The 17,620-nt window shown below is 36.5% G+C and overlaps 1 protein-coding gene across 1 annotated transcript; it reads right to left on the bottom strand.

The window, feature by feature from the left end:
* Positions 1–2,480: 2,480 nt before the first annotated feature.
* LOC121386415 (zinc finger protein 271-like) lies at positions 2,481–15,026 on the bottom strand. The gene is made up of 2 exons (XM_041517303.1): positions 14,929–15,026; positions 2,481–4,297 (listed from the first exon to the last, which is right to left on the bottom strand). Exon 2 carries the CDS (start codon positions 4,120–4,122, stop codon positions 2,929–2,931), a length of 1,194 nt encoding a protein of 397 aa, XP_041373237.1. The 5' UTR covers positions 4,123–4,297; positions 14,929–15,026; the 3' UTR covers positions 2,481–2,928.
* Between the last annotated feature and the right edge of the window lie 2,594 nt (positions 15,027–17,620).

The raw sequence follows: 17,620 nt of genomic DNA, 5'->3' as shown, positions 1-17,620 counted from the left end.
GCCGCAAGCTAGAGTACCGGACGCAACCAAAACAAAGTGGCTGACCCCAGTTATCTGGTAAGTGGTAAGTGCATACAAAAATATAAAAGACCCCTCGCTGCTACAGGACAAATTATCTCAAGCTATTGAATTATTATTATTAACTCATCATCAAGTATGTCCATTTTGCAATTCTCTTTTTGGTTGGGCGCGGATGCGGTTTAGCTCAGTCGGTTGAGTGCTTGCCTGAGGTGCTTGTATCGCAGGATTGAACCACTTTGGGGGATCCATTCAGTTGTTTTGTTTTCCTCGTTCCAACCAGTGCACCACAACTGATCAAAGGCCGTGGTGTTTGTTTTCCTGTTTGTGAAAATGTGCATATAAAAAGATCCCTTGCTACTAATGGAACAAGGTAGCTTATGATCTTGTGCTCTCAACTTATTATCTCAAGCTATGTATTATGTCAAGCGCTCAGCATATTAATTATCGTCAACATGTATGGGTGGGGTTTTTTCTGTCTTTTTTTTTTTTTTTTTTTTTGCAATTCTTTTTGGCTGTACAGTTCTGATGCAGAATTCGAGAGCTCAAGATAATAAGTTGAGATAAATTTCAATGTTGCATCCTGGAAGATCAATTGCTAAAACAGTAGCAATATTCGGTGTAAGCAGTGATCTAACACCAAAAATAATATTCAAAAAATGCAAGTTTATTTTATTAAATTTTAAATAATCACCCCCATGCCAACAAAAGAAAAGAAAGAAAAGAACTAAATAGACACTGAACAATCAAACATTTTATTTGTTTAAACAAAATTAGCATAATCATTTATCAAGCACATGCTCATTTAAGGAGGTGTGAGAGTTGTGGTGGTCTTCGTATTCTGTCACCTGGTAATGATTGGCATAATGCCACCACTGATTTTAATTTAAAATTTCAATTTTTTTCTGGATATACATATATGGATCAAGGACAAAGTCACCGGCTCTCCACAATAATCTACCCTAATTGACCCAAGTACAATAAGCCACTCTACACACCCAGCCAAATCAATAAGTTTAACAAGTCCTCCTTGCAAACTATGATGACACATTCTTTTAATTTAATACATATTCAATACTCTGCAAACCCATAGATTTTGTTATACTAGTATATATATATATATATATATATATATATATATATATATATATACACACATGTGGCGAATGTCTGTGGCGATTTTTTTTAACTAAAAAATAAATAAATACGAGCTCAATTGTAGGTATGAATGAATGAATGAATGAATGAATGTTTAACGACACCCCAGCACGAAAAATACATCGGCTATTGGGTGTCAAACTATGGTAATGCAAATAAATAAAGTGATGATCAACATCAATATAAATATTCAAGGTTTAAACAAAAACAGTATAAAGAACTGTGCAAAAATACAAATACAAATATCACAGAATTTTACGGACACCGAATTTTACTCTAAACTTCAATTTGTGCTGTATTGGCCATTCTCAAAGAGAATGTTACACCCCTGCACCACGGTGAGGTTACAGCACGCGCAGGGGTTGTAGGTATCAAGTAATAAAGAATCATTCAACCATTATATAAAAATTTGGGTCTGTCGGGCCAGGTTATGGAATCTCTGACTGGACAAATAATGCATGGATTCGTTTTATTTTCTTTGTTTATTGCTATATGTAGATTTCTGTCCATTGTTATTTAAACATATAATAGCACCAGACACCTGAGCACATTGCATATTGTCAGAGCACATGATATCAGATTCTGACGAGTTTCATTCGATAGTGTTCCCGTTTCTTGTTCACCCTCGTGGCAAAACAAAATAATCGCCAATCAGGCTTGACGAATATTTCATCTTACTGTTGATCTGCATAGAACACAATGCGATATAACTTTTGAATAATTCTGAATCACAAATATTATTGGTAGTAAATCATAGTATTGGATAGTCACGAGGAGTGAATTTCAAAAAAAATCCAACCATTATATTTCGGCCGAACCGTTCAAAATTAGCGTCCAAATCAACTAAACTTTCGACCTAATACCAAAATTAAGACAAATTGTTTTGGCTTAATTCTCCTACTTGGAAACATTGCAAAATCAGGCTACCTCCTCTCTCGTTTATATCGGAACCGACATAGCTGCAGTGCTCATTTTGGGAGAGTTTTGTAGTTTGAAATCTCTCCCTGCTCAAGCAAATTTTCTTTTTTTCTAAATATGTTTTCCGAGGAAGCATGACTCGACCGCGTTACAAACGTCGGTCGCCAGTCTAGACATACCCTCCCTGCTAAAATTCCTGTACACGTGCCTGCTTAAGATAAACTAATACTGTATTATCGTTTTAAGATATAAAAATATTGTGTGACATGATTCGTTTTAAGCCTCGTACATGCCTATAGTGACCATTATATACAGGTTCGACTATTACCCCCCCCCCCCAAAAAAAAAAAAAAAAAAACAAACAAAAAACAAACAAACAAGCCAACCAAAAACAACAAAACAAAACAACAACAAACAAAAAAAACATCGCTAATGGTAAAAAGTGGGGGCATATATATATATATATATATATTCTTGTTTTAATATTTAGATTATTAGTGTCTGTATAATCAATGCATGTTTTGGTACGCCGATAACTAGATTTGGTATTCCAATACCTTCACAAATCTCACATTTGAATTGTTTATTACCACAATGAATAAATATGTTGTCTTAAGTTCTGTACTGAATTCTGTCCTGATGGATACAACCGAGATGTGTCGCAGGTAGCGATCAGGACGGACGTGCCTGAACCTTCAGTCGAGATAGAGTAACTAGAGTTTTGGTTGGTTGGTTTATACTGAAAAAAACAACAAAAAAACAACAAAAAACAAACACCACAAACAAGCAATAAACAAAGATTTGAAAAACGTTTTTAAGACCTCTCACACTTCGTTAGCTTTTTTCACCAGAATGAATCAACGTATGTTCTTTCAGGCTGGGACTTTGCATAAAACATTTTGCGCACATATCATATTTAAAATGCTTCTCCCCAGCATCAATCGCTATACGTTTCAAGTCTGTTGCACTTCCAAAGTATTTTGTGCACATATCGCATTTGAAAGTTTTGTCACCAGGTTGCATTAATATATGGCGTTTTAAGTCTGCAGGTTTTGAAAAACATTTTTTGCTCAGCTCACATTTGAAAGATTTCTTACCCTTATGAAGCCTTTTATGTTTTTCCAAATTGTAACTCCGTGTAAAACATTTTGTGCACAGATCACATTTGAAAGGTTTCTCACCACTATGAACCAACATATGACGTTTTAAGTCTGTAGTGCTTGTAAATCCTTTTGTGCACATCTCACACTTAAAGGGCCTCTCACCATTATGCGTCCACGTATGGCGTTTTAAGTCTCTACCGCTTGTAAATTCCTTTGTGCACATTTCACATTTGAAAGGATTTTCACCATCATGAAGCCTTTTATGCTTTTTCAAAATTGAATTCTGTGTAAAACATTTGGTGCACATATCACATTTGAAAGGTCTCTCGCCGGTATGAATTCTCACATGGTGTTTCAAGTCTGTAAATGTTGTGAATCCTTTCGTGCACATGCCACATTTGAAACGCTTATTGACAGAGTGTATCAAAGCATGAGTCTTCAATTTCCAGTGGTCGGAGAACGTTCTCTTACACATATCACACTCGAAGTTTCTGCCAGCGTGCACCAAAACATGAGCTTTCAAGCTACTGCTGTTTGCAAAATTCTTCTTGCACACACCACACGTGTGTTTCTCTTCAGTGTGAAGCCACATGTGTTGTATAATGTTACTCCTGTAAGTGAAATCCTTCAAACATATTCCACATTTGAATGGCCTCTCTCCAGTATGAACGCGCATGTGTATTTCTAGATCGTATATACTCCTGCAACACTTTGAGCAGACTTCACATGTGGTAAATTTCCCACCAGCGTGAATGTTCATATGCTGTAGAATGTTACTCTTGGTAGAGAAATTCTTCAAACACATTCCACATCTGAACGGTTTCTCTCCAGTATGGACGCGCATGTGTATTTCTAGATTATGTTTACTTATATAAGACTTTGAACACACTTCACATTTGACAGGTGTGACACGTTTGAACGGCATAATGGTTTGCTGGTGGCTGGTGGATGGTTTCAGGTCACCCTGTGCATACAGGTCTTCTTTTGTCCAATATTAGGATCACAGCGTATAGGTTCCTGATGAGCAAGAGATTCTCTCAAACTAGAAAGGAATACACGTCTGGTGTATCTCCAGCATTGTAGTAGGAAGACATCAAGTACTGAAATAAAAACAATAAATGAATACATAAAACAGATTGATGCACACTGTCAAGTACTGAACTAAACACAATAAATGAATACATAAAACAGATTGATGCACACTGTCAAGTACTGAACTAAACACAATAAATGAATACATAAAACAGATTGATGCACACTGTCAAGTACTGAAATAAAAACAATAAATGAATACACAAAACAGATTGATGCACACTGTCAAGTACTGAAATAAAAACAATACATGAAGACATCAAACAGATTGATGCATACTGTAAAGTACTGAAATAAAAACAATAAATGAATACACACAACAGATTGATGCACACTGTCAAGTACTGAAATAAAAACAATACATGAATACATACAACAGATTGATGCACACTGCCAAGTACTGAAATAAAAACAATAAATGAATACATAAAACAGATTGAAGCACACGGTCAAGTACTGAAATAAAAACAATAAATGAATACACAAAACAGATTGAGGCATACTGTCAAGTACTGAAATAAAAACAATAAATGAATACACAAAACAGATTGAGGCACATTGTCAAGTACTGAAATAAAAACAATAAATGAATACATAACACAGATTGATGCACACTGTCAAGTACTGAAATAAAAACAATAAATGAACACACAAAACAGATTGATGGACACTGTCAAGTACTGAAATAAAAACAATAAATGAATACATAACACAGATTGATGCACACTGTCAAGTACTGAAATAAAAACAATAAATGAATACACAAAACAGATTGATGCATACTGTCAAGTACTGAAATAAAACAAATGAATACACAAAACAGATTGATGGACACTGTCAGGTACGTAAACAAAAACAATAAATGAATACATAAAAAAGATTAAATGCACACTGTCAAGTACTGAAATAAAAACACTAAATGAACAAGAATTCTGAGAGTACTGCTAAAGAAATACATGTCACCTACCGGGCTCACCAAATGTTCTTAACTCTATGTTTAAGTTAAAGTTTGTTTTGTTTAACGACACCACTGAGAACATTGATTTATTAATGATCGGCTGGTGGATGTCAAACCTTTGGTAATATGATATATACTCTGCGAGGAAATCTGCTATGTTGTAATTAGTAACAACATATCTTTTATATTCACCCTCCCACAGATAGGACAGCACGTATCATGTTCTTTCAGGCCTCTACATTTCGAATGAATTGGTCGCACATGCGACAATTTGTTTTCGTTTCGTGACTGTAATATTTTATACGGTAGCTCCCCTGGCGACTGAATCAAAGTTGATAAAACCGACCAGCAATATTCATGCAAGGGGAAAATTCTGGGGACATAGTCATTATATACCACTAAACCTCACCTTGTTAAGCGCATACGCGAATCGAATTCAATTTCGCGGAGCTAAAAATCATTACATCATCAATAGTATGATCACTACGAAAACAGACAGCAACCTTGTTTTCGTCAAGCAATCTAAGTCAAATTGTAACAAGTATATAATATCAGAGAAAAAATAACTAAATAATTATAAAACGTTTCTTGGTACACCTTATAAAACACTTTATTTAAAAAGGAAAGTAAAAGTCTTTAAGAAAACGTTACAATTGTATCAACAATTAAACAAATAAATGAATAATTGATCACGTGACTGACATAGACCGAGATCTGTGGCAACCATTTATATGCAGCACGCAAACACATCGTCAGAATAAAGTAGAAAACCAGTTAACTATCGGCGAATCGGAATCCTGAATATATACACAAATTCCCGAACGTTCTTGCGATGTTACGACTATGAGGCACCCCACCCCCCACCCCTCCCCCGCCTTTTCCATGGAAAATACTTAGTACTTGTATTTTTTCAAATATAGTTACAAATAAAATGTCACATTGATGCATGAATTACAAAGCAAACGAAAACAATTTTCAAACTTGTATTTCTGCTTATCACATATTTATAACAGCATACATCAATCAATTTAAATACTGTGTAGCGTTTTGTAAATAGGACTCCTTTTAGTAAAGGGTTATTTCAGATTATTAGAATGTACTTTCTGATGTAATACTAAACGGACAATTAAAGATGCTAGTCACCCCAGCATATAATACATTGCATAATTTTTGTTTCTCTGATACACTTCATGCTTTTCAAAGTTCATTGATATTTGTACCAATGGGTAGACTGTTTAAACACACACACACTGGGAACACTTGATATCATCACTGTTTTGACAGTGATTCACGAGTGCATGTCATCACACCTGTAATAGGTATTTATGGCAATGATCTCAGTCCTGTGCTAGTTTTGATTTAGTAAACTAGTATGGGAATGGCAATACTCTTTGTGGCGGTGCAGGAAGGGTGGAATCCCCAGTAGAGGATCCCTAATCAGATGTGGCTGTCCTCCTATAGACAATGCACTAGAAGGATCATAGAATCGACCACTGTTTTGATTTAGTAAACTAGTCTGGGAATGACAATACTCTTTGTGGTGGTGCAGGAAGGGTGGAATCCCCAGTAGAGGATCCCTAATCAGATGTGGCTGTCCTCCTATAGACAAGGACCTAGAATCATCATAGAATCGACGACTGTTTTGATTTAGTAAACTAGTCTGGGAATGACAATACTCACTGTAGCGGTGCAGGAAAGGTGGAATTCCCTGTAAAGGATCCCTAATCAGATGTGGCTGTCCTCCTATAGACAAGGAACTAGAATCATCATAGAATCGACCACTGTTTTGATTTAATAAACTAGTATCTGAATGGCAATACTCTTTGTGGCGGTGCAGGAAGAGTGGAATCCCCAGTAGAGGATCCCTAATCAGATGTGGCCGTCCTCCTATAGACAAGGCACTAGAATCATAGAATCGACCACTGTTTTGATTTAGTAAACTAGTATGGGAATGGCAATACTCTTTGTGGCGGTGCAGGAAGGGTGGAATCCCCAGTAGAGGATCCCTAATCAGATGTGGCTGTCCTCCTATAGACAATGCACTAGAATCATCATAGAATCGACCACTGTTTTGATTTAGTAAACTAGTATGGGAATGGCAATACTCTTTGTGGCGGTGCAGGAAGGGTGGAATCCCCAGTAGAGGATCCCTAATCAGATGTGGCTGTCCTATAGACAATGCACTAGAATCATCATAGAATCGACCACTGTTTTGATTTAGTAAACTAGTATCTGAATGACAATACTCTTTGTGGCGGTGCAGGAAGGGTGGAATCCCCAGTAGAGGATCCCTAATCAGATGTGGCTGTCCTCCTATAGACAAGGACCTAGAATCATCATAGAATTTTGATTTAGTAAACTAGTATGGGAATGGCAATACTCTTTGTGGCGGTGCAGGAAGGGTGGAATCCCCAGTAAAGGATCCCTAATCAGATGTGGCTGTCCTCCTATAGACAAGGAACTAGAATCATCATAGAATCGACCACTGTTTTGATTTAGTAAACTAGTATGGGAATGGCAATACTCTTTGTGGCGGTGCAGGAAGAGTGGAATCCCCAGTAGAGGATCCCTAATCAGATGTGGCTGTCCTCCTATAGACAAGGCACTAGAATCAAAATAGAATCGACCACTGTTTTGATTTATTAAACTAGTATGGGAATGGCAATACTCTTTGTGGCGGTGCAGGAAGGGTGGAATCCCCAGTAGAGTATCCCTAATCAGATGTGACTGTCCTCCTGTAGACAATGCACTAGAATCATCATAGAATCGACCACTGTTTTGATTTAGTAAACTAGTATGGGAATGGCAATACTCTTTGTGGCGGTGCAGGAAGGGTGGAATCCCCAGTAGAGGATCCCTAATCAGATGTGGCTGTCCTCCTATAGACAATGCACTAGAATCATCATAGAATCGACCACTGTTTTGATTTAGTAAACAAGTATGGGAATGGCAATACTCTTTGTGGCGGTGAAGGAAGGGTGGAATCCCCAGTAGACGATCCCTAATCAGATGTGGCTGTCCTATAGACAAGAACCTAGAATCATCATAGAATCGACCACTGTTTTGATTTAGTAAACTAGTATGGGAATGGCAATACTCTTTGTGGCGGTGAAGGAAGGGTGGAATCCCCAGTAGACGATCCCTAATCAGATGTGGCTGTCCTATAGACAAGGACCTAGAATCATCATAGAATCGACCACTGTTTTGATTTAGTAAACTAGTACGGGAATGGCAATACTCTTTGTGGCGGTGCAGGAAGGGTGGAATCCCCAGTAGACGATCCCTAATCAGATGTGTCTGTCCTCCTATAGACAAGGACCTAGAATCATCATAGAATCGACCAGTTTTGATTTAGTAAACTAGTATGGGAATGGCAATACTCTTTGTGGCGGTGCAGGAAGGGTGGAATCCCCAGTAGAGGATCCCTAATCAGATGTGGCTGTCCTCCTATAGACAATGCACTAGAATCATCATAGAATCGACCACTGTTTTGATTTAGTAAACAAGTATGGGAATGGCAATACTCTTTGTGGCGGTGAAGGAAGGGTGGAATCCCCAGTAGACGATCCCTAATCAGATGTGGCTGTCCTATAGACAAGGACCTAGAATCATCATAGAATCGACCACTGTTTTGATTTAGTAAACTAGTATGGGAATGGCAATACTCTTTGTGGCGGTGCAGGAAGGGTGGAATCCCCAGTAGACGATCCCTAATCAGATGTGTCTGTCCTCCTATAGACAAGGACCTAGAATCATCATAGAATCGACCAGTTTTGATTTAGTAAACTAGTATGGGAATGGCAATACTCTTTGTGGCGGTGCAGGAAGGGTGGAATCCCCAGTAGAGGATCCCTAATCAGATGTGGCTGTCCTCCTATAGACAAGGACCTAGAATCATCATAGAATCGACCACTGTTTTGACAAATACTCGTTCCACTCTGCATTGTGCAGATATACGGCCTTGATTACGTATTACTATTACGCTAAAGCGATCTTAGAGCTAAGATCACCTTAAGTTAATTTAAGCACTAAGACCGTTTTGTGGAACAGGGTCCAGACAGTGGCGTATATACGAAAATATAGTGTGCCCCCCCCTCCCCCGGTAATATTTGGTTCTCCTAATATCTGATATGATCACTGCTTTCACAGTGATTCAAGGGTGCATGTCATAACAGCTGTACTTATTCCAATGAGCTCTGCCCTGTGCTAGTTTTGATTTAGTAAACTAGTCTGGGAATGGCAGTCATTTTTGTGCAAGAAGGACGAAATCTCCAGAACGAGAGGAAATCTCGTTCCTCAGAAGTGGCTGCCCTCATACATACGTACATACATATATACGTACATACATACATTCATACATACATATATTATTGCAAATTAAATGTAAATTAATCAGGTCACAGCAGCATATATAAATAAACGTACTACGGCGAGGAGAACAGCATGAGGAAGGGAATGAATGAATGAATGAATGAATGTTTAACGACACCCCAGCACGAAAAATACATCGGCTATTGGGTGTCAAACTATGGTAATGCAAATAAATAAAGTGATGATCAACATCAATATAAAAATTCAAGGTTTAAACAAAAACAGTGTAAAGAACTGTGCAAAAATACAAATACAAATATCACAGAATTTTACGGACACCGAATTTTACTCTAAACTTCAATTTGTGCTGTATTGGCCATTCTCAAAGAGAATGTTACACCCCTGCACCACGATGAGGTTACAGCACGCGCAGGGGCATGAGGAAGGGAGATATCACACAAATATACAGTCACCCAAAAAACCGGATATCATCATGTGGGTTGAGTAGTGGGAAATATGTTCACTGTAAGATAAGTTCGATCATTAAATATACTTGAAAGTCAACATTAATTTATCGCCAAAACTGGGAAATGTCCAAACATGCACACGCAAACACATTTACATAACTAGATACACATACAGATGCGCATGAACAAACACGAATAAACACGAACAAACATGCATGCATCCTATCCATCAATCCATTCATTCACCTGCTAATGAAATGTGTGACAGGTTTCCTCTCAAGACTTTATGTCAGAATTACCAATTGTTTGACATCCAATAGCCGATGATTAATTAATTAATGTGTTCTAGAGGTGTCGTTAAACAAAAACAATTTGAACGCTTTAAACAAATGTAACAAAGTGTATATGACATCTCTTGGCCCAAAATGTCCCGACTGGGATATCTTGGGAATTTGGGACATTTGTCACAGATAGAACTCCTACCATCCCTCACCCTTTAAGTGAATTAGAAAAAATGGGGGTCAAGCTGCTCATTTCTGAGATAACCGGTCGTGTCTATGACTACCCTAGTTTCGCACAAATACTGATAACACACACATTTCAAAAAGTGTCCAGCTATGTGTTTTCTTTTGGGTTTTTTATGACAACCTGGATCTGGTGTATTCTGACATAAACTGACAACCTCAATGAAACTGTTGTTTATACAGTGCAACCTAGCATAATGTACACCTCATAAGGCATATATATTGCATAGTTTTGTACAAGTGTCGTATTAAACAACAAAATGTTTTAAAAAAAAACGCCCTGAAGATATTTACTGTCAGTTGGGTGTGTGTACTTAGGTATATATGTAGAGACAACAAAGATAGTCACAGTATCTCTACCCCTTTAAAGAATTCCATTAAAACACATGCACTTTGCTGACCCCTAGATTATGAAGACCTTAACAGGCACATCAAAGAAATATCAGTATTAAAAAAAATACACTGTTTGAAGTAATGACTTAATGTCCTGAACATTAGTTTTAGGTGGAAATCCTGTATGCTGGGTGTGGGTGTCTTCAAGTTACCAAGTGTGAGAATTTCAAATCCATACGCCATGCTGATTTTCATAATGAACCAACAAAACCATTGGCAGCCACCAATATTCCTGACTATATTTTATTTATAGCCTACTGTAGTTGGAGGTTTTAATATTTGTGATATCTGGAATTATCATCCAACTTTCATACATTTATTTTTGATTAATTACTGAAAAAACCCCAACTATTTTTAAATGACATAATTACACAAACATCTATTTTCTTGCATTATTTTCTAATCCAGATGAATACAATATGTATATTGGATGTATTCCTGCTATCTGTAATCCAGTATTTTATTTATCTAGTAACATTGGGTAATACAGCTCTAACAATAAAATAAATTATCAACTTACTCCAAGGCAGATAATCAAATCAGCAAAAATTGGTTCTGAATCTAGTATAAACTTAAAATGCTCTTCATGAGAGCAAATTAAGTGATTATTTAAACAAAACAAATTGATTTGGAGAACTTAATACATGTTTAACAAGCTTATTTTTATGTATAAATAAGAACAGAAGGCAAAATAGTGACAACAAATTTAATTATGTCTTTAGTAAAGCTTTTCTTCAAATTTACTTAAAATTTGCAAAAAACTACAAATTTGTCTAAAATATAACTTAGCACGCTATAAATATGTCAAAATGACAATAAAAATCAAGTTGTTTACAATTTGAGTTTTCAGAATATCATACATGAAAAATTAACTATGTTAATGGAAACTAAAGACATTAACCCACCATTGGCACATGCTATTTTTAATATAAGAATAAATTGCTATTAAAATCTAAGTTGAGGTTGCCTATATACAATACCATATTTAAGAGCAGTTATATATGGCAAGTCAAATACCATGTAAAAAAGAAATTATTGATATCTTTACAGTATGAATTATAGGCCAAAACCAACTTTTCATCGGTGCTAACTTTGAATCAAACTCCATCCAGAGCCATGTACAGTGATTATTGCAAAGGTCAAGGTCATTGTGAACTTGCATGGTCAAGTGACGGCTATTCAACCAGTATAGTTTAATTAAATAAAATGACAAAATCATTTTTTTTTTTAAATTATGCACTGAATATGTGCTATAGGGTGTATACTATCAAATTAAATCCCATAGATGACAATAGTAACATATGTGGCTAAAACTCCTACATGCAGTGTATCAATCAACATAAATGCCAGGATATAAATACTACCACCATTAACCCTTAAAGTGAATCAGAAAAAATGGGGGTCAAGCTGCTCGTATCTGAGAAAACGGGTAGCGTCTACGACTACCCCAGTTCCACACAAAATTTGAGTACTTTTTTTTACAGGTACCCCATACATGTTTCAAGGAAAAGGCTACTTGACGCAGTGGTACTAGATAAACAAAATTGCATACATTTTTTTGCCCAGATGAAACTTTTTTTTTTTTTACAACTAACACACTCACATTTACAACCAATCACAGGACTTGTGGTATTCACTTCTCTATCAAAAGTAGGATGCACCTCGAACTTTGACCCAGCCGGAAGTTATTTTGTTAAGTACTACTATAAACATGGCTCCTAATTTTGTTATTTGATGCCTAAAAAATAGAAGTAGGCGCCATCTGGCAGATAGAGGGTTGCCTTTGATAAACCAACCTGCCTCGGTTGCGTCATAGATAAACCATCGGGCAAAGGCTGGTAGGTACAGGGTTCACAGCCCAGTACCAGCTCCCACCCAGAGCGAGTTTAACTACTCGATGGGTAAGTGTAAGACCACTACACCCTCTTCTCTCTCACTAACCATTAACAACTAACCCACTATCCTGGACAGACAGCCCATATAGCTGAGGTGTGCGCCTCGGACAGTATGCTTGAACCATAGGATTTAAACACGAAAATAAAGTTGAAATGAAAAAAAAAATTAAAATGATAAACCAGTCTTGTTTCACTGGGTGAAACAAGAAATAGCCCAACGGGTTCCCTGGTGGGGATCGATCCTAGAATGACTGTGCATCGAGTGTGCTTTACCACTGGGCTACATCTCATCCCAAAATAAACTAAGATAATTAAAGTACTGTTGGAAATAGAATAAAAATTATTTTCGTCGATTATTTCAGACATCAAACAGAGAAATAAATATTTTGTAAATACCTATTTAATAATAGTCTACCTAATTGAGTATTTACTTGTTTTGGCTCTCATTGATGTACAAGGTGGTGTTTATTCTTGAAAGTAAAAGAAAGATGTCATTAAACAGGTGATTTGTGCACTTTATTTTAACAGAATATAACAAATTTTGCTCACCATGTGTCAATTTCATTGTCTTTACAATATGTGAGGCACCTTTTCTGATGACCGTTTACCCCTATCCCTCTCCAAAACAATTGTAGACATTTATAAGTAACTTTTGAGCAAAACTGTCAAGAACCATTCTGAGTTTGTGATCTATTATACCGGTATTAAAGGAAAGAAGGAAATGTTTTATTTAACAATGCACTCAACACATTTTATTTACAGTTATATGGCATCGGACATATGGTTAAGGACTATGCAGGTATTGAGAGAGGAAACCCGCTGTCGCCACTTCATGGGTTACTCTTTTCGATTAGCAGCAAGGGCTCTTTTATATGCACCATCCCACAGACAGGGTAGTACATACCATGGCCTTTGTTACATCAGTTGTGGAGCACTGGCTGGAACGAGAAATATCCCAATGGGTCCACCAACGGGGATCGATCCCAGACCGACCTCGCATCAAGCGAACTCTTTACCACTGGGTTACGTCCCGCCCCTCGGTATTAAAGGTGCTATCTCAAAGTTGCATAATGACAGCTATTATAAATCATGTTTTTATTAAATTTTGCTTTAACATTTAAAGACTACACCTTTCACTATATGCTTATAAATGATTATAGGAAATAATTTTATTTACTAGTAGAAAATACATTTTTATTGGAGAATCTTTATCACAAACAGATGCTCATATATAATTGATATAACATATAACTGATATAGCACCTTTAAGTGGTTGCAAGATTGTGTAAATTTCTAATGTACTTATAGTGAATTTATATTCACTAAATATGCTGGTCATGATTAATAATTTATGCTGCAATTCAAAATAATCAGTTAATTTGCAGTTTTAAATTAAAAGTTTGTTTAAGGGTAAATGAAATGGACACATATCATCAAAATGTGTTATAGTCTGTTCCAATAAAGGTCACAAATCTCCTGTTTACTGATATCTTTATTTTAATTTCAAGTGTAAACACCACCTTGTACATCAATGAGAGCCCAATCAAGTAAATGCTAAATTAGGTAGAGTATCATTAAATAGGTATTTACAAAATATTTACTTCTCAGTTTAATATGAAAGAAATAATTGACGAAAATAAGTTTTATTCTATTTCCGACAATACTTTAGTAACAACCTTCTCCCACTAAAGACAGAAACAAAGAACAACAACAATGTTAACATATTGACTTTTAAATCATTTTGTCTCACCAGTAACCCACTCACCTGCATGTGTGGTGGTGGTGGGGGTGGTGGGGAATCCCCTATACAATCTGCTTGACTGTTTCCCATTAAAAGTTGAATGGGTCTCCCTAAGTCAAACCTGCTAGCAACGGGCTTCGTTAGCGTTATTATTATTTTAAAAAAAATTATATATACAAATATGACGTCCTACAATATCAAACTACAGACTTGACGAACAGTCCGGTTTTGCGTTCCGTTCCGTTTATCAAATACTATGACTGCTGCAATGCCCGTCATCTACATTAAACTATCTTTGTTTAAAAAAAAAAAAAAAAAAGTGACCATGCACAATGTATGTAGTTACTTACTTCAATGTTCGTTTGCATTTTACAGGTGATTGTCCAACAAAAAACAAACAAAACAACACCAACACTCTGTAAACAAAACATGGCTTACTAAAGAGGAAACAGATATCAGAAAGCTATTCCGACCTCATGTTCGGACTATACGGTGTATTCATATGCGGATTTAGATTAATCTCTTCAAATACACTTCTATAATTAGTTTGTTGCTACAGTGTAAATCAAATGCGCTTATAAATAGTAATTCATGTTATATCATATGGATTAATTTCTTAATGGAGTGTTATTACATAAAAACACCTAAGTGGGGGGTTTTGGGGTTTTGTTGTTTTTTGTTTTTTTTAAACTAGTGCAAGGCAGACATTAATGGTAACATTAATATTATTATCTTATTTGTTGTATTAGTACAACAGATATATACACAGTAGAATTCAATATGGTAATTAATCATGATAAAATATAATTTTTAGACATTGATATTACAAAGGAAGAAAACATAATTAATTACAGATATTTATTACATATTATATATTAATGACATATATAGATCTACGGAAACCATAAATGTGATATCCGGTGAAAAGTCATATTTTCACTGTATTTTAGCTACAGTGAAAATATAGAAATCGTATTTACTTTTTTGTAAATGTGCATGCTTAAATTATCTCCCTTTGTCTCGTTTCTTCGTATTTAAGTTTGATGATTACCAATACATCTGACCGTATTTGATTTTTTTTTTAAATTTGTTTAATGTAATTTAAATAACTGTACCAATATAAAAAAAAAAAAATGATATGAAGAAGAAGAAGGATGTGTGTTATTTAACGACGCACTCAACACATTGTATTCGAGGTTATATGGCGTCGGACATAATTATGGTTAAGGACCACAGAGAGATTGAGGGAGGAAACCCGCTGTCGCCACTTTAGGGGCTACTCGTTTCGGTTAGCAGCAAGGGATCTTTTATATGCACCATCCCACATACAGGATAACACATACCACGGCCTTTGATATACCAGTCGTAGTGCACTGGCTGGAGCGAGAAATAGCCCAATGGGCTAGAATCGATCCTACACAGACCGCTTTACCACTGGGCTACATGCCGCACCAGGGATATGAAGTACAATTACGATAAAATATCTAAAGCGAATTGAATAGGAAGCTAAATAATGATGACAAAATGTAATGTCACTGAGTTAAGTATAAGAATTTAACGCCGTTCGATTCGTTTTGTTTTTGGAAGATCGTTTTGTCAGGTATGTTTGCACAGCAGTATTATTAAATAAATGTTAATTTAATAATTAAATAAAGATACCTATTATTCAAATTTATTTTAAAATGTCTATGGTCAAGTAAATGTTCTGGAAAAGTTCCACAGGAAGAAATATATTTGGCGGTACGTGTTTTCGACAGGATAAGCGAAAGATATTAACTAAAAACGAATATATTGTCAAAAATTATGAAACATGTATATAATAAATGTAATAACACATGTGTGAAAACCATATTCACACATCTCTCGTTGACATTCGATAAAACCCCAACATGCAATTATAAATCAACCGATACCCGCCGATATCTTCACTTTGAACTCTTGTCACACAAGACTTACTAAACTAAGTATCCCATACACTAACCGGCCTCGGTGGCGTCGTGGTTAGGGCATTGGTCAACAGGCTGGTAGGTACTGGGTTCGGGTCCCAGTCGAGGCATGGGATTTTTAATCCAGATACCGACTCCAAACCCTGAGTGAGTTCTCCGCAAGGCTCAATGGGTAGGTGTAAACCACTTGCACCGACCAGTGATCCATAACTGGTTCAACAAAGGCCATGGTTTGTGCTAGCCTGCCTGTGGGAAGTGCACATATGGGAAAGAGTAGCCCATGAAGTGGCGACAGCGGGTTCCCTCTCAAAATCTGTGTGGTCCAAAACCATATGTCTGACGCCATATAACCGTAAATAAAATGTGTCGAGTACATCGTTAAATAAAACATTTCTTTCTTTCTTTTCCCACACACTATGGCAAAACATATATGTACTATTATTAGCAACCCTGGTAGAAGAACTAACCTGAAACAAATATTCTGTCCCTCTGTATTAGTTCCAACTTGTACAAACCAGTCAGTAAATGTGGTGATAAAAGATGCGGTACTTGTGATATTTTAGTTGAAGGTTCCACATTTAAACTGCAGAGGCCAAATCATTCCTGGCTGATGCATGCATTGTGCTTTCTTCCTTTTAATTAGTATTTAATTATCTAAGCGATATTTATCACAAGTTTCTTACTGTTATCAATATTAGGGGTGTGTAACGCAATATGACACATTTCGGGAGAATGACTCGAACAACGTTGGATATCTTACAACTCAACACATTTTATTTATGGTTGTATGGCGTCGGACATATGGTTAAGGATCATACATATATTGAGGAAAGAAACCCGCTGTCACTATTTCATGGGTTAGTCTTTTCGATTAGCAGCAGGGGATATTTTATATGCACCATCCCATAGACAGGATGACACATACCACGACCTTTGCTATACCGTCATGGTGCAATGGCTGACGTGAGAAATAGCCCAATGGGCCCACTGACAGGGATCGATCCCAAACCGACCGCGCATCAAGCAAGCGCTTTGCCACTGGGCTACGTCTCTCCCCACTAATTAAAAACTCGCAGAGAAATTTCATAGCACAAAG

Source organism: Gigantopelta aegis, chromosome 12 (genome assembly GCF_016097555.1).
Source record: "Gigantopelta aegis isolate Gae_Host chromosome 12, Gae_host_genome, whole genome shotgun sequence".
Classification (NCBI taxonomy): domain Eukaryota; kingdom Metazoa; phylum Mollusca; class Gastropoda; order Neomphalida; family Peltospiridae; genus Gigantopelta; species Gigantopelta aegis.
The sequence above is the reverse complement of the archived record's forward strand: the minus strand, read 5'-3'. Positions and strand labels throughout refer to the sequence as shown.